This window comes from Meyerozyma guilliermondii, genomic scaffold (assembly GCF_000149425.1).
Source record: "Meyerozyma guilliermondii ATCC 6260 scaffold_2 genomic scaffold, whole genome shotgun sequence".
NCBI lineage: Eukaryota > Fungi > Ascomycota > Pichiomycetes > Serinales > Debaryomycetaceae > Meyerozyma > Meyerozyma guilliermondii.
The window spans coordinates 589,982-608,150 of NW_001809799.1; the positions used below are offsets into that span (position 1 = coordinate 589,982).

General features: G+C 45.1%; 13 protein-coding genes across 13 annotated transcripts; 10 read left to right on the plus strand and 3 right to left on the minus strand. All coding sequences in view use genetic code 12, as the record gives it.

Moving 5' to 3' along the window:
- Positions 1 to 69: 69 nt before the first annotated feature.
- On the plus strand, positions 70 to 2,820 carry PGUG_01517 (uncharacterized protein; the record flags this gene model as incomplete). Its single annotated transcript, XM_001485796.1, has 1 exon — positions 70 to 2,820. One exon carries the CDS (start codon positions 70 to 72, stop codon positions 2,818 to 2,820), a length of 2,751 nt encoding a protein of 916 aa, XP_001485846.2.
- Positions 2,821 to 2,896: 76 nt separating this feature from the next.
- SET2 (histone methyltransferase) lies at positions 2,897 to 5,020 on the plus strand (the record flags this gene model as incomplete). The annotated part of the gene is made up of 1 exon (XM_001485797.1): positions 2,897 to 5,020. The coding sequence occupies one exon, from the start codon at positions 2,897 to 2,899 to the stop codon at positions 5,018 to 5,020; it is 2,124 nt and encodes a 707-aa protein (XP_001485847.2).
- Positions 5,021 to 5,062: 42 nt separating this feature from the next.
- GPD1 (glycerol-3-phosphate dehydrogenase (NAD(+))) lies at positions 5,063 to 6,244 on the minus strand (the record flags this gene model as incomplete). The annotated part of the gene is made up of 1 exon (XM_001485798.1): positions 5,063 to 6,244. The coding sequence occupies one exon, from the start codon at positions 6,242 to 6,244 to the stop codon at positions 5,063 to 5,065; it is 1,182 nt and encodes a 393-aa protein (XP_001485848.1).
- A 463-nt stretch (positions 6,245 to 6,707) lies between these two features.
- On the minus strand, positions 6,708 to 7,613 carry PGUG_01520 (uncharacterized protein; the record flags this gene model as incomplete). Its single annotated transcript, XM_001485799.1, has 1 exon — positions 6,708 to 7,613. The coding sequence occupies one exon, from the start codon at positions 7,611 to 7,613 to the stop codon at positions 6,708 to 6,710; it is 906 nt and encodes a 301-aa protein (XP_001485849.2).
- A 712-nt stretch (positions 7,614 to 8,325) lies between these two features.
- On the plus strand, positions 8,326 to 9,246 carry PHO23 (Pho23p; the record flags this gene model as incomplete). The annotated part of the gene is made up of 1 exon (XM_001485800.1): positions 8,326 to 9,246. The coding sequence occupies one exon, from the start codon at positions 8,326 to 8,328 to the stop codon at positions 9,244 to 9,246; it is 921 nt and encodes a 306-aa protein (XP_001485850.2).
- A 371-nt stretch (positions 9,247 to 9,617) lies between these two features.
- On the plus strand, positions 9,618 to 10,052 carry RAS1 (Ras family GTPase; the record flags this gene model as incomplete). Its single annotated transcript, XM_001485801.1, has 1 exon — positions 9,618 to 10,052. The coding sequence occupies one exon, from the start codon at positions 9,618 to 9,620 to the stop codon at positions 10,050 to 10,052; it is 435 nt and encodes a 144-aa protein (XP_001485851.2).
- Positions 10,053 to 10,882: 830 nt separating this feature from the next.
- PGUG_01523 (dolichyl-diphosphooligosaccharide-protein glycotransferase) lies at positions 10,883 to 11,308 on the minus strand (the record flags this gene model as incomplete). Its single annotated transcript, XM_001485802.1, has 1 exon — positions 10,883 to 11,308. The coding sequence occupies one exon, from the start codon at positions 11,306 to 11,308 to the stop codon at positions 10,883 to 10,885; it is 426 nt and encodes a 141-aa protein (XP_001485852.1).
- Positions 11,309 to 11,805: 497 nt separating this feature from the next.
- On the plus strand, positions 11,806 to 12,534 carry PGUG_01524 (uncharacterized protein; the record flags this gene model as incomplete). The annotated part of the gene is made up of 1 exon (XM_001485803.1): positions 11,806 to 12,534. One exon carries the CDS (start codon positions 11,806 to 11,808, stop codon positions 12,532 to 12,534), a length of 729 nt encoding a protein of 242 aa, XP_001485853.1.
- A 244-nt stretch (positions 12,535 to 12,778) lies between these two features.
- OCA1 (putative tyrosine protein phosphatase) lies at positions 12,779 to 13,336 on the plus strand (the record flags this gene model as incomplete). The annotated part of the gene is made up of 1 exon (XM_001485804.1): positions 12,779 to 13,336. The coding sequence occupies one exon, from the start codon at positions 12,779 to 12,781 to the stop codon at positions 13,334 to 13,336; it is 558 nt and encodes a 185-aa protein (XP_001485854.2).
- A 346-nt stretch (positions 13,337 to 13,682) lies between these two features.
- PGUG_01526 (uncharacterized protein) lies at positions 13,683 to 14,408 on the plus strand (the record flags this gene model as incomplete). Its single annotated transcript, XM_001485805.1, has 1 exon — positions 13,683 to 14,408. One exon carries the CDS (start codon positions 13,683 to 13,685, stop codon positions 14,406 to 14,408), a length of 726 nt encoding a protein of 241 aa, XP_001485855.2.
- Positions 14,405 to 14,983, plus strand: PGUG_01527 (glutathione peroxidase; the record flags this gene model as incomplete). Its single annotated transcript, XM_001485806.1, has 1 exon — positions 14,405 to 14,983. One exon carries the CDS (start codon positions 14,405 to 14,407, stop codon positions 14,981 to 14,983), a length of 579 nt encoding a protein of 192 aa, XP_001485856.2.
- A 618-nt stretch (positions 14,984 to 15,601) lies between these two features.
- Positions 15,602 to 16,867, plus strand: PGUG_01528 (uncharacterized protein; the record flags this gene model as incomplete). The annotated part of the gene is made up of 1 exon (XM_001485807.1): positions 15,602 to 16,867. The coding sequence occupies one exon, from the start codon at positions 15,602 to 15,604 to the stop codon at positions 16,865 to 16,867; it is 1,266 nt and encodes a 421-aa protein (XP_001485857.2).
- Positions 16,868 to 16,957: 90 nt separating this feature from the next.
- On the plus strand, positions 16,958 to 18,169 carry ILV5 (ketol-acid reductoisomerase; the record flags this gene model as incomplete). The annotated part of the gene is made up of 1 exon (XM_001485808.1): positions 16,958 to 18,169. A coding segment is annotated over one exon (1,212 nt), but the record flags the coding sequence as incomplete, so codon positions are not given.

An 18,169-nucleotide genomic window follows, 5' to 3' on the forward strand; every position in this document is an offset into this window, starting at 1 on the left:
AACCTAATATTTATTTATCATCATGGTATGCAATAATACCAGCTTTTTATAGTGTGACACGATTACGACATGCTTGGAAGACTTCTTAGAAAAGGTTCTAGTTCTTCCTTATATGCCAACAACCAGCCCTCTTCGAACCAGGAGATTCCTAATAACGCTGGGTTGGCCCCGGGTAACGGCGTGGTGAATAATGGCAATTCTTTTGAAGATGGTTATACTCGTGAGACCCTTTATGGAACCTCCGATTCTCGGTCTTTGGTTCCTGTCCAGTTTGACAGAACAGCGTTCCGGGTCATAGTGTCTCAGGACGGCGGGAATCTTCGTTCAAAACAGGTTCTTTACGACTCAGCGTACAATGGAACTCCGATTGCTCGCAACCAAAAATCGAAACTACACCACCATGCCGCGGAGCTACACGACTACATATTTGGGTGTGGAATTCCGGCAAACGAATCTCACTTTTCATCCAAACTCCACATCCTTCCCTCACCTCACAACAAGTTTAATGATACCCAATACTCTGTGCTCGTTTCCAAGTTATTTTCCCTCACCGATCTCGCTGACGAAGACACCTATTCGACTCCCTCGTGGCGCCCACAACTGGCCCTAGATACCGACAAGGCTAACACTTTACATGCTAGCTTGCCATCCTTTGATTATAAGCCCACATCAAAATCACACAACCTCATCCACAGCCGGTTCGCCGTGGCCTTCATCATACCCATCGAATCACTCGATAACTTGACCACGGTGGTGTTGAACAACTGGGAAGAAATCTGCCATTTTCTGATTATTCTCCAGCGTTTAGTCAGCAAAAAACTAGTGACGCTTCTCAATAATGCTGTTCGTGATGAAGTGTCTGATTGCGATGCTTCACCCTACATCACCAACAAACGGATCCAGTTCCCGGATCTCGTGCTCCAACAAGACTCAGACGTTGCTTTGCAAATCAAGAAACTCGTCCGCTTGGTACATTATAACACCAATGTTCCTCGGCTAGCCAGCACTAACCTGTTGATACGTTTCAGCGCCGCAAGCGGCTCCACGTCTTTCCATCCCATCATCATAAATTGGGCTATCGAGCTCACCAACTGGCTAGAATTCAAGGATGGTAAAAACATACAACTGACGAATGCACTTTCATCCAATACCCAATTTCTTCACAACGACGATGTGATGATGAGTAGCACTTTTCTTGCATCGTTATTTGCTACCGTTTTGCCCTTCCGGAAACTGTTAGGTATGAAACCTTTGGAAAAGGGTCCCGATAGACACCACCGCGACGTTACCAGAGTTGTAATAATGACCGGCAATCCGGTTGTTGCCAAAAAACTCGTATTTATTCTCAATGGACTCATACCCGACAATCGCATCAGCGTCGAATTGACCCATTGCAAGGACGTATCTGCCTTGAAAGACACTGCAGAACCGTGCGTTAGAGAACACCATAATGAACCTTTAAGAGCCCCACGAAACTATTATTTATCACCTTCACCCACTGAAGAAGTAGTGAGCAGTTCCTTCGGATCGACGCCCACAAAAAACAAAGTTCAGGCAATGCCTATTCCTATAAAATCAGCACCGATTTCCACGGCCAACAGTTCCGACAATTCTGCTCATTCTCTTAGTCGCTCGGCGACTTCCAGAGGGTGGGAGATTCCCCATAAATCGTGTGCGAGCACCTCCACTACTCCACTCAAATCAAAAGTCGACACAACCACCAACACTATACCCATAAAGGCTACAAAGGGGACTGGAAATAACCTGGAATCACGAAGATCGCTTTCACGTTCCACGTCCATGGCATACCTTTCTTCTTCACTCAGCTCGACTCTTTCGTCGTCGGCATCGAATTACTCGCTTTCAAAGCTTGGAGGCAGTTTTCTCGACATGTGGAAAGGAGCACAACCAGGACACATGGGGTCTTACTTTGATCATCATCCGCCAGAGTTCGAACCCCATATTACTGGTGGTTCTTTGTCAAAGAGAAACTCGGTCCAGTACATGCGGACCCCGTCGCCGGCTGTCGAGCACGACGAGTTCAATTGGCATCCCCAACCGCCCAACAGATCGAACCGAAAACCTGCCAATATCGACACCAAGCATGTTGAAAATGGCTATGAACTTATCAGGTCCACCACGGGCATTTATCCAACGTATAAGGTTCGTGGGAAGACACTACTGCACAATATTCCACAAATGATCAACGAAGCAAGAATTAGGGCCAAGTGCAGCAAAATCATGAATTCAAAGCTCCTGGTATCGTCATATTCGAGTAACACACTCAGTATCAGTGATGGAGATGAAGACGATAGTCTTGGTGGAGATGACCAATCGACAATAACTTCGCTTTCTGATGTTTCGGACCGCATAGCTCACAGTGTACCCCTCTTGCCTGTGGCTGCGTTTTCCGACGAGTTTTGGCCCGAGTTTGTGCTCCAATCTTGTCCACTTAGTCCTAAGCTAGAGAGCCAGATCACCACTGCCATGAAGAACGACCTTTTGTTTTTCAAGAATAGTTGTGGGTACAACGATGTAAGCTCGCGTACAATCTTGGTAAGTCTTCGTGCCAAGGAAATCAAGCTCTTTGAGATGAAAACCGTGCCTGGGGACGAAGGAGGAGATAATACTGCTACTGCGTACAAGTCGTCAGTTAGGCGAGTTTTCACTCCACAGAAAAATCACGGCGACAAAGAACTTATTGCGAAAGTCGAGGCCAGGTTCGATCGGGTGACGCAATGTCTACAGGCATACATGAGCAAGAAAGACAGTGATCCGCAAGACCTCATACAAGTGGTTCTACTGCTTATAGATATATAGATATGCGATCGCGCGAGAAAAAAAGATTGAAAAATAAGATTGAAAAATCTAAACCATATCAAAAACACCCTTCAGCATGAGTGGCCTGGCGTCTCCAGTGAAGAAGCTGCGTACACCCCCGCTCTTTCTCGACTCACAGGACAAGACAGATGAAGCCAGAACCTCGTTTCAGGAGATTTCCGAGTGTATTTATGCAAATAAGCAGTTGGGGCATTCGGGCCAAAATGAACAAATGACGTGTGATTGCCACGAAAAATGGGACCAAGCCACCCAGCGCAACTTGGCGTGTGGAGAGCACTCCGAGTGTATCAATAGAGCCACCTCGGTCGAGTGTGTAAACAAATCGTGTGGATGTGGTGACGACTGTCAGAATCAGCGATTTCAAAAAAAGGAATATGCAAATGTTTCGGTGATTCAAACCGAGCTCAAGGGGTATGGGCTACGGGCCAATGAGGAGATAAACGAGTCTGGGTTCATTTACGAATATGTTGGAGAAGTTATTAATGAAGAAAGTTTCAGGAAACGAATGGTGGAATACGACGAGAAAAAGTTTCCCCATTTTTACTTTATGATGTTGAAAAAGGACTCGTTTATCGATGCCACCATCAAAGGCTCGTTAGCACGTTTCTGTAACCACTCGTGCAGCCCCAATGCTTATGTAGACAAGTGGGTTGTGGGAGACAAATTGCGAATGGGAATCTTTGCGAAAAGGTTGATTCAAGCCGGCGAAGAGATAACTTTCGATTACAATGTCGACAGATACGGCGCTCAATCGCAGCCCTGTTACTGCGGAGAGCCCAATTGTATCAAAGTAATGGGCGGAAAGACGCAAACCGACGCAGCTTTGCTTCTTCCAGATGGCATCTCCGAAGCCTTGGGAGTTACCCACCAAATGGAGAGACAATGGCTCAAGGAAAACAAGCATTTGCGGTCCAAGCAACAGAAGGACGACTCAATCATCAACGAGGCGTTTGTTAAGTCAATTGAAGTTACGCCAATTGAAGACTCAGAAGTATCAAAGGTGATGGGTGCTCTCATGAAGGAACAAGATGTTAACATTACGAGGAAACTCGTGGAGCGAATCTACCTCACCGAAGAGCCTACAATCCACTCATCTATCGTGAGAATGCATGGCTACAAGACATTATCACAAGTGCTTCAAACGTGCGACAACGATACCTCCACCATCATCCAAACACTAACCATCCTCTCCAAATGGCCCAAAGTCACCAGAAACAAGATCTCTTCGTCGCAGATCGAAGATGTGGTGCGCCAGCTTCACAAACAAAGCAAGAACAAAAAGATAACCCAACTTTCGTCGGATCTTTTGAAAGAATGGGGAAACCTCCAAATGGCATATCGTATACCGAAAAACGTCAATGGTGAAAGAGGGTCCAGTTCCCCTTCGGTATATGGCCGTGGAGCTCGTTCAAAGTCGCCTGAGCCTACGGAGCCCGCACCAGAAGAACCTCTTCCTGAAGGGTGGAATATGACCATCGACCCCAATACCCAAAAACCATACTACTACCACATGCAATTGGGAATCTCCAGATGGGACCGGCCTGTTCTGGAGCCGCCCAAGGGTCCTCTGTTTCCCAAGGGACCCAAAAATGAACCACAAAGAAAACGGACTGGAAATTTTGCCGAGGATATTTTGGCGAGACAAGAAGAAGAACGGTTGAAACAAGAACGAGAAAACCAGTTTAAAGAAATCCAACAGAAGGAGCGAATGCTACAGGATGTGATTCTTCAGTCGCAGCGCCAAGCAGAAGAAAAGCGTCAAGCAGACGAAAAAGCCAGATTGGAAAAATTGGCTAAAAGCCGTGAAAGGCACCAAAAGCATCAAAAGCATAAGAAAAATAAAAGCGATAATAATGTTTCGATCGAGCAGCAGTGGGCCAAGTTGTTTGCCAAACATATTCCAAATATGATCAAGAAGCACGAGAAAACCATCGGTCATGATAATGTAAAAGGTTGTGCCAAAGATTTGGTGAAAATCTTAGCCAGTAAAGAAATCAAGAAACACCCAGATACAGCACCACCCACTGAGCTTGATCGTGCCAAATTGAAGAAAATCAAGGAATTTTCAAGTATGTTCATGGACAAGTTTTTACAGAAATATGAAGCCAAGCGAGATGGGAAGAGAAAGCAAGACAATGGAGAAGACGAAGCCGAAGCCAAAAAGCATAAAAAAGAATAACTTTGGGTGTGGTGTACTATATCTATTACATGCTTTCTATAATCAGATGCTACTTTCAAGTAATACAGGCAAGTTCTCAATGGACTCGGTTCCATAGATGATTTGGTAGGTTGCCTCGAAAAGAGGAAACTCCCCAGTCTTTCCCTTGGCTTCCAAGAGCTCGTGCACTTCCTTGGCGGTGATAATTCCCTGAGACGATTGGCCGTTCAACAACTTCTTTTCAGCCACCTGGGCCTCCTCTCCGGTTTCCGCCATATATCTGCCAACCTTGACATTTCTTCCACCAGAACAGGTGGTGATCAAATCAGCAACACCAGCCGACTGTTCAGTGAATGTAGAAGGGTCCGACTCCGGGAAAAATGTTTTGGAAAAACGAATGGTTTCCAACAATCCAACTCTCATAATGGCAGCTTTGGCATTATCTCCCCAACCTAAGCCTTCCACAAAGCCCACAGCTAGAGCAACAATGTTCTTCAACGCTCCAGCAATAGACACACCCGCCACGTCCTCAATGACATTAACATGGAAGTAAGGTCTGTGGAACGCTGCTTTCAACACAGTACGATCTATATCTTTTCCAGCACCTTTAAAGTCGGCGGGAAGCTTGTAAGCGACGGTAGTTTCTGACCATTTTCCCCTGGCCACTTCGGGAGCCAAATTTGCACCCGAAAGGGCTCCGCATGCTATTCCCAACTTCTCGGTGATCACGGTGGAAAGAAGCTTGACTCCGTTGGAGTCCACTTCCAAACCCTTCAAGCACGAAATGCCTCTGGCACTAGGTTTCAATTTACCCTTCAACCGGTCACAAATCCTGGGCAAAAATTGATGTGGCAAGTTGAACACCACCAAATCGGCATCCTTAACGGTTTCCGTGATATCTGGCTGAGCCCGTAAGTTTTTGGGCAATGGTACACCGGGAAGGTACCTGACATTTTCATGATCCTCATTAATAATTTCGGTCAAATTGCGTCCATCAACCTTTTCCTCGAACACCCACATGTCTACAAAGTGGGCAAACAAGTGGGGACGAGATAATGCGTTTTCTGCCAAAACTTTGGCGATGGTGGTTCCCCAGTTTCCAGAACCAATGACGGCAATTTTGAAAGGATGTGAAGGAGAAAGTGACTGTTTAGCATTTGTAGGATTGGGCTCAAGAATATGAGCAAGCTGGCTGAGTCTGGCGGTCGCACGAGACATAATTGTAGATTGGCATCGCATTGGCATTACACTTCTTTTATATCTGATTTAATTAACCGAGGCGCACATGACGTTATCAGCGTGCCGGGTAACACCCAGCAAACCTGTTGGGGGTTGCTCGATTGTGGGGTTTAGTGTGGGGAGGATAACTGGAGAAAAGTTGGGGAGCTTCTGAAGTGGCGAATTGGACTTTAGTTATGTTTTGAAGTGGGTTTGGAAACTCAGTGTTCGAGATGTGGAAATGGCATCGCTGGTGTATGGCGGCAATGACTCGGGAGGAAGGAAGTGATCCGAGGATGACATAAGGGTGCGAAGAGATGGTGGTGAATCTTGTGAATCTTGAGATAGTGAATCTTGTAAGATTGTAGTAAATATTTAGTTTGAATATCTTGTGGTGTTTAGATGATGATGGTCAGGTTGGTGAGTGAAGCAATTAAATGAAGTATTTGAAGTATTTGAAGGAAGTAGATTTTGTTTGGCTGCAATTCACCTACTTATTTCTCTCCAAGTAATTCAAATTGTCCACATACAACTTTTTATCTGTGTTTCGTTTACATGTCAACGTTCCGACGTGCCTCTTCAACGCATCTTTTCGAGCGAACGACTTGCCGCATTCTTCACAAATATACGGCAATACTTTAAAGTGCTGCTTTTCATGGCGCTTCAAATCTGACGACCGCCGAAACGACATTGAGCATTGTGTGCAAAAAAACTTGCGATCCTGATCGTCGGAGTCGTTTAGGTCTGGTGAAGCCTCTTTGGGTCTGGAAAAAGACGGAGAACGAGGACGAGCGATGGAATCACGGTGCGATAATGGCTGCGAAATCTGCTCCGATATTGGTTCAGAAAGCGAATGTGAGTGGTTAGGCTGATGAGTTTGCGGTGTTGTCTGTGGTGCTCTCAACTCGAGTGGTTCGCCCACCAAAAAGTTCCATCCTTCACTTCTTGAATTGGTAGGGTGGTTATTGGAGCTCACAAAAATATCATTGCTCATATTGGGAAACTGATTGTAGAAGCTTTGGATCATCAATTGACCGTTTTCATTGGCATGGATGTTCAGACCCCGTTTAATGGGGTTTCCATGTGGAGACAGAGCATATTGAAGCCGATGTAAAAGGTCAGAAATAGTGGGGTCAACCACAAGTGGATTCAATTCACTGGACTGCTGATTGGCGGTGGCTGTAGCCACCAACGCTTCTCGTGCCAACCGCAAAAACCTTTCGTCTTCGTCATCAGGTTTGGGAGTTTGATATTGTCTGGCATAACTTGTATTCTGTTCAATCACCGGTGTACCGGCAGGAGAATCTCGATAATGAACATCGTTACGGACTCGTTTGCGAGGAGGCGAATCAAGGCGCCCTATTTCGGAATGAAACATGGGATTATCGTGATTCATGTACCATGAGCTGAATGCAGAATAGGGTTGGAGCTGATGAAGCGTAGTGGATGGAGCTGATGAGATGGAGCTTAGGTGAAGCTTGTGGTTAATAAGCTTATATTTGAAGCTTGTAGTGGAAGCTTATAATTGAAGTGAATTGAATGTTGAACTGAATGAAGATTGAGTGCTTGAACTGTTGGCTGAGTTGAGTTCAACTGAGGATAAACTGGCGTTCTTGTCCACTCGGTCTCTGCTAAGTACTGAACCTGCTTAGTACTTAAGTAGAACTCTCCCTATTCTTTGTCTTCCGTACTAATACCGATGATGCAACGTGAATGGCTAATCACGAGTGAGCCACACTAGTTGATGCGGCACGAAAACGATTCACGCAAACGAAAAATAAACCGCAGAGCTGCCAATTTAGTACCGCCACAATAAATTTGCAGCTCGTTGCATGCCAGGTGCGGTAACACAGACAAGTGGCAATTAGGTGGTTGCAACTGTGGTTGACAGATTTCACGTGACATCATCTCATCGGCAGAACGTGAATCCCGTCCACCGTGCGAAGAACAATTAAACTTCAGCACCCAGTCCACCACGCACGACTCAGACACAGTCCACACGCAGTCCAGTCACCGGTGCACCACGATGCTTCGCACATCTAGCAGTACCAGTCTCTATTTTCAATATCAACTTTGAATTAGTATCATTTTGAATTTCTTTTCTGATCATGGAGTTGCGTCACAAATCGCGTGCAAGCAAGCGCACACCGCTGCATTTTGACCAATACAAACAAAAGGCACGAACGGTTTCTTCCCCAGCGGAATTGCTTCCTGGACTCAACGATATTTCCGATGCGTTTGAAGCGCTTCCTATGGATCTCATCAAGTACTTTACGCTACTCAAGGAGATCGACGCCAAGTGTATCAACACGATTCCTCAAATAAATGGTCATATCAAAAAATATTTGGATGAGGTTCACGCGGACGGAGTGACACCGAAACGATTGGAAACCATCGGTCACAAAATCCACGAGATTATTCCTTGTTTAGAGGAAAAAATGCATGTGACCACGGTGGCAACCGATGTGTTGTACAAACATATGCATCGAATAAATAACGATTACCAGATGATTCTCGCCAACAATGAAATTCCCGAACTGATCCGAATCGGACCCCTCAATCATCCCGCCATGATCATGGATTCCAACGCCACCGAAAATCAAAATCCCAACCGATCAGCTCAACTGACGCGCAGTGAAAGTAGAAGAGAAGCATTGGCTGCCAAGAAGGTGGTGCGCGACGATGACGACAAGAAACGGCGTCGCGAAGGCAGTCCGCAGGAAGACAAGAAAAAGAAGCAGCGCAGCGAAGAAGGTTCGCGCAGCGGTACTCCTGCGATTGCGACCACGGCGACAGCAGCGGCGATGGCCAAAAAACGCACCACCAAACCTCGCCGTGACGACGAAGGGAACTCGGAGCCTACGTACTGTTACTGTAACCAGGTTTCATTTGGAGAAATGGTGGGATGCGACGGGGCAGATTGCAAACGAGAATGGTTCCATTTGCCGTGTATAGGGTTTAAGAACCCGCCGAAGGGCCGGTGGTACTGCGACGACTGCTTGGCGAAAATGAAGAAGCGGCGGGTGTGAGAGAGAGTCTAGCGAGAGTTTAGCGACGATCGCGACGAAGGACGATCGCAACATACGACGATCAGCGACGATTTGCGAAGAGAATCGCCTCTAGAGAGTTAGGGAATGCGAGTCTAGGAATGTTAGGGAGGTCGCTAGGGAGAATTAGGGACAATCGCTAGGGAGGGTGACTGCGCGCTGCGCACTCGCCTCGCGCTCGCGTGCTCAGCCCACCACCAGCCCACCCGCCTGGCCGAATGGCTGGTCGAAACACCGGTGCACCAGTCACTGGCGGAAACAATATTTCCTTGGCGTGAGAAAGCAATTACTAGTGAACCCATTCGTGTACCAATTGAAAGTATCGTCAATCAATCAAACGCACTACGCAAGGCATGATGAAAGAGTACAAATTAGTAGTAGTCGGAGGTGGTGGTGTTGGTAAATCGGCCCTCACCATTCAGTTGGTTCAAAGTCATTTCGTCGATGAATATGACCCAACCATTGAAGATTCTTATCGTAAACCTTGTACCATTGATGGAGAACAGGTACTCTTGGATGTGTTGGATACTGCCGGACAGGAGGAATACTCGGCTATGCGCGAGCAATATATGCGTACTGGTGAAGGATTCTTATTGGTATATCTGATTAATCTGCGTGATTCTTTGGAAGAACTTCAACAATTTTATGAGCAGATTCAAAGGGTAAAGGATCTGGATACGGTTCCGGTTTTGGTTGTTGGAAATAAATGTGATTTGGAGATTGAACGTCAGGTGAGTTATGAAGAAAGGATTGGAATTGGCAAAACTGTTTGGTTGTGCATTTCTTGAAACTTCAGCAAAACAAAGAATCAATGTGGAAGAGGCATTCTATGGGCTTGTACGGTCGATTCGTGACTCCCAGAAAGCTTTGGAGACTGGAAAGGCTGATCGGAATGGTGGTGCCGTGGCCGAAACTGGTGGTGCCGTGGCCGAAACTGGTGGTGCCGCTACTGGTACTGGGGCCACCACCACACCTGGCGATGCTGCTCCTGAAAAGAAGGCTGAGTCTAAGCTGAGTGCTGGTAAGCCGGCTCGGGCCAGTGAGCCCAAGGCCGACACAAAGGAAAAGTCGGGGTGTTGTGTAATTGTGTAGTTTAATGGAGGACTACGGAGGAGAAAGGGAGAAAATGAAAAGGTGAGATGAAAGGAGGAGGAATGAGATACTGTAATATGGTAGATACTCTGGCTGATGAATATACTTAATTCAATATGACTGGTGAGTTTTGACATAAACTGCAATTGTGAGTATTAGCATAGTTTCGGAGAAAATTGCAAAATCGAACATAATTGTGATAATTTATTAGGATGAACAAATATCGTCAGAGTTTCTATACTGAAAGTAATGAAATTTTGATAGTGTACAAAGAAGTCACTTCGATAGGATATACCAATTGGTATATCTTTTCACGAAACATACCGCTATAATTCAAATTGTACTGATTATACTAGATAACGAGTACACATAATTGTGACATACTTCATTCGACTAGCCTTCGTATTCCGTGATCTCACTCAAAGGTGAATACATTCAGTGCATACTGGCTTCTTCGCTTCACTTCAGTCTACTTCCTTTTCTTTTCTTCCAAACCTCGCTTCTTTTCTTCTCAATTAACCCCTTTTCAATTGATAAAGTGCAACACCACAAAATGCAATATCAAGCTGGCAAATATATAATCACCAAAAGCTCGTTGTGGTGTAATGGAAAATACCGGTTCCATTTCTTTTACTTCGCCGTCTTCAGTTTCCACGGTCTTTTTCTGTTCTGTACCCGAAACAAATTGCAACCGCAAACTCACAGTTAACACAAACTGACCCACACAACTGATAAACCCTCCTAAGAAAGCATTGAATGGAAAGTTTCCAATTAACAAAACATACAAAAATTGCAAACCTCCCAATGCCACCAAGAATGCCAAAAATGAGTCTATCAATTTCAACCGAGGTGTGAGGTTGCGTATATAGTCGCGGTACGACGTGGCCACAGCACTCACCACCTCATTGACGGGCTTTGCATACGATGCCGTTTTCTTTTCACGACGTGGCATGTAGAGGAGAACCAAATCTCGCGACTGGTGTGTCGCTGATTTAGAGATATCATCACGTAAGCGGAAGACAATGATGATATAATCAACAAGAGTTCAGATTACGCGGATTGTTCTGGCATTCATGACTATACATCGAAGTTGTTACTTCCATAAGGATAAATCGACTCTTACTTGTACCTGGTTAGGAAGGTGACTTTTATTTTTGGCGTTGAATTGCGTTTTGTTTAAGCGCTCCACATGGATTATGTAATGACACTTCCTTCACCCAGAATCAGACTTTATGTACTTTTATCTTTTATCATTTACCATTATCTCGCCAGCCTTAAACCTTCTTTCATAGAGCCCGGAGGGCTTAGTTAACTCCAGATGCGTTAAATGCTTATATAAACCGAGGTTCTCGTACTTCAATTTGGCTGCACGGACTTATCAAGAATCGATATGCAGTCCGTTTGACATTTAGATGCAACATACATATCAATCCTGAAATTTTCTATCATATGTATTTGCCAATCATCCTAGGTTGGGTATTATACGTGTTTGCGGGTCCGGGGTTGGATAATTGGGTTAAAGAAAGTGCTCATTTGTGGAGTATAAACATTATTATAGCATCAGGAGCTTCACACTGGGCAGTCGATAAGTATATGGAATTTTCCAAAAATTGCATGGTTCCCCAACCCAATGCTGTAATGCCGAGAAAACATCGAATTATTAGTTTCGCCCTTAGTACGTTTGGCGAATTCTGCTTTGGATTAGCTCTCGTAAGTACTATGATGGGCTGGTGGAAGGACAATGATGAAAAACTTTATACGGGGTTACAAGTCAGCACTCCGTCTAGATTTAAATGGGTAAATGAATTAGATGAAACTGAAGGTAAAGCCATTGCTACACTACCTGCGACCTTTGGTGTTTACAAGTTGAATCTCACCTCAGATGGGTTATGGAATCAAACCACCGTTACCAAAGATTCCATAGCGATACTTGGGCTCTACAACAACACCGCTACTTCGAAGAAACTTCAACTTAATAGTGGTAGTGCCGATAATAGTGCGGTGTACTTGCTTAACTATGCTCCTGAAGTGGGTTTCATGATGCGACCATTGGTCCTAAGCACAATTGACAAAAGCCTAATAACTGCATGGACTGAAGATAGTATGGTGTTAGGGTGGCCAGAAAATGGACTAACCGCTGGAAAATGGAAAAATTATAAAGGAGTGGGATTATTATAACCAGAAAAAAGCATTCAGTTATCGAAGATGAAATTAAGGAAGAAAAGAGTAAAGAGTCATATAATGGAATGTAGAATTGAAGCGACTGTATACTGTCTCATACGTTGTACACCCGTGCACCTCCATATACCATTCTCCGCCAGCAATTGCACCACCGTCATTGCTTCAATTCTGTACATTTGGCGTATTTGCCACCGCAAATTTCATCCACCCTCCCCAAAACCAATCATAGATTACTGGCGTCATGTCTAGGAAGGTCGTACAGCCGCCGTCGCTTCGAATCATACCGCCGCTCAACTTTTGTCCGGTGGAAAAACAGCTCTATAGATCCGGTCAACCGCTGATAATCAACCAGTCGTTTCTCCAGGACCTCAATCTCAAAACAATAATTTGGTTGGCCAGTGAAGAACCACAGGAAGAATTTTTGGACTACTGCTCGATGAACAGTATCAACATTGAATTTGTAGGAATGATCAATGATGATTATAGTTACCAGAATGTGAATCCATGGGATTCCCTTAACGAAACCACCATCAAGAAGGCTTTGGAACTTATTTGTGACCGTAATAATTACCCCATGTTGGTGTGCTGTGGTATGGGTCGTCATCGTACCGGCACTGTAATTGGGTGTTTAAGACGACTTCAAGGCTGGAATCTCGCCAGTGTTTCGGAAGAGTACCGTCGCTTTACCGGAGCTCGAGGAGGACGGATCTTAGTGGAATTGTTGATTGAGGGTTTTGATATTAGTACTGTGGAGATTGGATCCGGAAAAGGTTCCTCAATGGCTCGGAAAAAGAGATAAGTGAAAAGCAATAAGAGTGACAAGAGCGAACCGATACCAACTTCTAAGAGTGCCAGGAAGTAAAGCTTCACTAAGAAAGTAAGATGTTAAAGAGTAGGGAAGAACAAGACCCATACACCTTCACTTCCCTACTCATATTAAGCTACTGAAAAACAAGAGGAACAACATGAACAAGTGAACAACATGAACAACATGAACATCATGAACTACATGAACTACATGAAGTATTAGAGGTTTGTGGTCTTCGTCAGCTCACTTCGTTCGCTGACGCTGATCCAGACACCAGTTACCCGCCCGCGCGACAGCAAAGATCAGTGTGACCCTGAGTGGCGATTACCTTACCATCATGACTGGAACCTGTTCAACTACGTTGAAGGTGATTGGAGTCACGTCCATTGGCTTGCTCGGCTCGTCGCTATCGTTTCAGGGCATGAAAGCCATTCCAAACATGATTAGGAATATCAATTCTGGAGATAAACCAGTTGATTTGCAATTGGCGGCGCGTACCGTTCGCCTTGGAGGAGCTATTAGTACGTTCTTGACAGGTTTAGCGAGTGTGGCTCTCTTGCTGATTTATAAGGCTGCTCCTGTCAACGAAAAACACCCATATCTCATCTACACTGCATTGGCGGCGCCAGTATCAATGGGACTTATTTGGTATAAGAGTTGGACTAATCAGAAACGGGTTATTTGCGGAGCACGTGGAGAAAGAAGAGCACAGAGGGTGATGAGAGCATCCAAGGCTGCTGCTGCTGGGGCTAATTCCGCTACCGGTGCCGGTGCCAAAGATGATCTTACCAAATCTTACATCCATGTATCTGACGAAGAGTCATCAGTGTCCACTCCCTCGTCATCAGCACCAGGATCGCCGCAGACCACGGCGTCGGCAACCAAGGATTTAGAACAAGAGTTGTCGATTGAGGAAGAGGTGGAACAGGCGCTTCGTAAGAAGGAACACGTTCACGACTTGAGAAGCATTGCTGCAGCCCAAGTATACGGAGGCGGCGTGGCATTTGTCGGGTTTGCCCTTGGCTTGATAGGCTTAGTGGGAGACATTTACTTTAATGTATGATTATGATAACCAATACCACTGCGGCACACCAGTCAGCCCACCCGTACACCAGCGGATACATGATGGCTCGTATCGCACTGCCGCAAATTATCATGACCTCGTTTTACGATTTGACCCCCAACGACAAGACTGGCAAACCATACCCCTTTGAGGAGCTCAAGGGCAAGGTTGTGCTTATTGTAAACGTAGCTTCCAAGTGTGGGTTTACTCCTCAATACAAAGAATTGGAAGAATTGAACAAAAAGTACAAAGACAAAGGTCTTCAAATTATTGGGTTCCCATGTAATCAATTTGGCAAACAAGAACCAGGAACTGATGAGGAAATTGGTCAGTTTTGCCAGTTGAACTATGGCGTTACTTTCCCTGTTTTACAAAAAGTTGACGTTAATGGTGACAAGGCCAGCCCCGTTTACAAATATCTTAAAGAACAAAAGGCGGGACTTTTGGGATTGACTAGAATCAAGTGGAACTTTGAAAAGTTTTTAATTGACAAGAATGGAAATGTTGTGGAAAGATTCTCGTCGTTGACCAAACCTTCGTCGTTGGCAAGTGCAATCGAGCCATTATTGAAGTGATTCATTGTTTAGTTTTAGTATTTATTAGCGAGCGGCTTAATGTACAATAATTTACAAATGGGCCAACAAAGTGGCAAATTTGCAAATTTGACAATTCAATTGACAAATATTTTGCAAGCTACAACCAACAAGACCATAATTGACTCCTATTAACCCAACCAGGTTCATTAACTGTTGGCTTGTCCTGATTACCTCAGCCCCACCCTCACTATCCTCGGCCCAACCATTGTGGCTCTAGATCGAAACACACCCATGCACCAGATACTCTCCCCACCATTCCGCTATCGGCACAGGACATTTCAGCGATAAAAGGAGTCACTCACCCAAAACTCCACAGTTGATCCACCACGAAAAAAACACATAAAGAGACGATTTCCTTTCTGTACCACAATCAAATACCCCTCATAGGTCGTTTTCATAAGTCGTTTTTATCATTTTACATTGCACACGTATCATCGAAGGTTATCGAATAGGAGAGAAATCCACAAAATTGGTTTAGTGGAAATAGATATTTGAACGGGGATTTAGACCAGAGTTGGAGATAAGACTCTTAGCAGCATCTAGACTGGAATTGGAACCTTTATAAGAGGAATTATAAGATTACAATCCATCTTTATCATGACAAATTACACCTTGTACGAACAGGGAAAGCTACTACTTAACGAAAAGTACAAGTACGTGTCGCCGATACAAGAGGGTTCTTTTGGAAAAGTGACCCTAGCCATTGATGTGGAAACCAACACCAAGTACGCAATGAAGGCGATGTACAAATCGAATCCTGGCATTTGCAACGTTGCACGTCATGAGATCAAGATGCTCTCCAAGTTGGGAAACGGCAATGCCAACATCTGTCAGCTTGTGGAATGGTTTGAAACGGACGATTTTGTGATTTTGATGCTTGAATATTGTGCCAACGGCGATTTGTATGATTTGATCCATTCGACCACCCAAGTGTCTGCCGTGGATATTTGGCACATTGCCAGAGAAATGCAGAGTGGTCTTGAGTACGCCCACAGCCTTGGCATCTACCATCGTGATATAAAGCCGGAAAATGTCTTGTTTACGGAGTATGGCCAGGTTAAACTCTGCGACTGGGGCTTATCTACTACCAGAAGATACAGCCGTGATTTCAAAGTTGGAAGTGAAAAGTATATGGCACCGGAATGCTTTGGTTCCAGACCAGACGTCAGCGAATACGACTGTAAATATTCTGACTACTGGTCGTTTGGAGTAACTCTTCTCACAGCCATCTTTGGTACTTCGCCCTTTAAGCCCATGGGCGAGGCGAACACAGTGGAAGCCGATTCCAACTATAAGCATTTTGTCAATCACCAGAGAACAGATGTATTGTTTGACATTTATCCTACGATGAACCAGCACTGTTTTGAGGTGGTGATGACCGCATTGAAGGTTGGAGGAGTCGATGACGATTTATCAAGCTACAAGAGTAAGATCGAGTCCAGGTCATTGCAGAAGCTCATCAGCACACTCCAGAACAACTGGAAATTTGGTTTAACGATTGACGAAGAAGACGAATTAGAAGATTTGAACCATGATGATCATGCTGTGTTTGACATGGATGATATTGACATCGAGCAACAAACCTTACCTCTGCCACAAGAAAGCGAAAACCTCGACGTGGAGCGTCGTGCACGGAAACAAGATGAACCTAATAAGCATCTGCCTTTTCCCTCGTTGGTGGAGTCGTATCCACTGTCGAAATCATGGTGCGATTTTGATGAAGATGATTTTGAGAAGATTTTTGACAACTTGTCGGTTGCAAAACGCGACAAAAAGTTGCGGTTGAACACGATTGACGAGGGAATCACCACCAAGCATGGTCAAATCCACATTGTGGAGAACGAGATTTACACTAGTGTGTAATAGAAATGAGAAATGAGAGATGACAGTGAAGTGTAGAAGAGTAAAGAGTACAGAAGAAAAAGAAGAGTGCGGCGTAGACTTTGGCGAAGTATGCGGCGAAGACTGGAGCAATGCGCCGTACAACTTTATGCGGCAGAAGTTATCTACGGCCTGTACTGGCCTGTACAGGCCTCCGCTAGTCCGCAGTCCCACCGCTGGCGGCCCTGTACCGGGGCGGGGCGACACCGGAGGTTGTATGCAGGAAATTACTCACCTGGACGAAATTTTCACTTCTCATATAAAAGTTATTCCCCCCACCCTATTAGTGAATTGATAATTATGTCTTTCAGACTCGCTACTCGCTTTGCGCGCCCCGCTGCCAACGCTGCTAAACAGACCGTGGCCACCAGAACATTGACTGTCTTGGCCAGATCGCCAGCTGTCAGAGCCATGTTCACCAACAAATCGTCCATGTCAATTGGTGCCATTCGTGGTGTTAAAACCATCAATTTCGGTGGAATGGACGAGGTTGTTCACGAGCGTGCCGACTGGCCTCGTGAGAGATTGTTGGAGTACTTCAAGAACGACACCTTGGCTTTGATTGGTTACGGATCCCAAGGTTATGGTCAAGGTTTAAACTTGAGAGACAACGGATTGAATGTTATTATTGGTGTTAGAAAGGATGGTGCTTCATGGAAGGCTGCCATTGAAGACGGATGGGTTCCTGGTGAGAACTTGTTTGAGGTCAATGAGGCTATTAACAAGGGTACTTATGTGATGAACTTGTTGTCTGATGCTGCTCAATCTGAGACTTGGTCTTCTATCAAACCATTGATTACCAAGGGTAAGACCTTGTACTTTTCGCACGGTTTCTCTCCTGTTTTCAAGGACTTGACCCATGTGGAGCCACCTACTGACGTTGACGTTATTTTGGCTGCTCCAAAGGGTTCTGGTAGAACCGTCAGATCCTTGTTCAAGGAAGGTAGAGGTATCAATTCTTCATACGCCGTCTGGAACGATGTTACCGGTAAGGCCGAGGAAAAGGCTATTGCTTTGGCTGTTGCCATTGGTTCTGGTTACGTTTACCAAACCACTTTCGAAAGAGAAGTCAACTCCGATTTGTATGGAGAAAGAGGATGTTTGATGGGAGGTATCCACGGTATGTTCTTAGCCCAATACGAAGTTTTGAGAGAGAACGGCCACACCCCATCTGAAGCTTTCAACGAGACTGTTGAAGAAGAATACTCAATCTTTATACCCATTGATTGGAAAGTACGGTATGAACATACATGTACGATGCCTGCTCCACCACTGCCAGAAGGT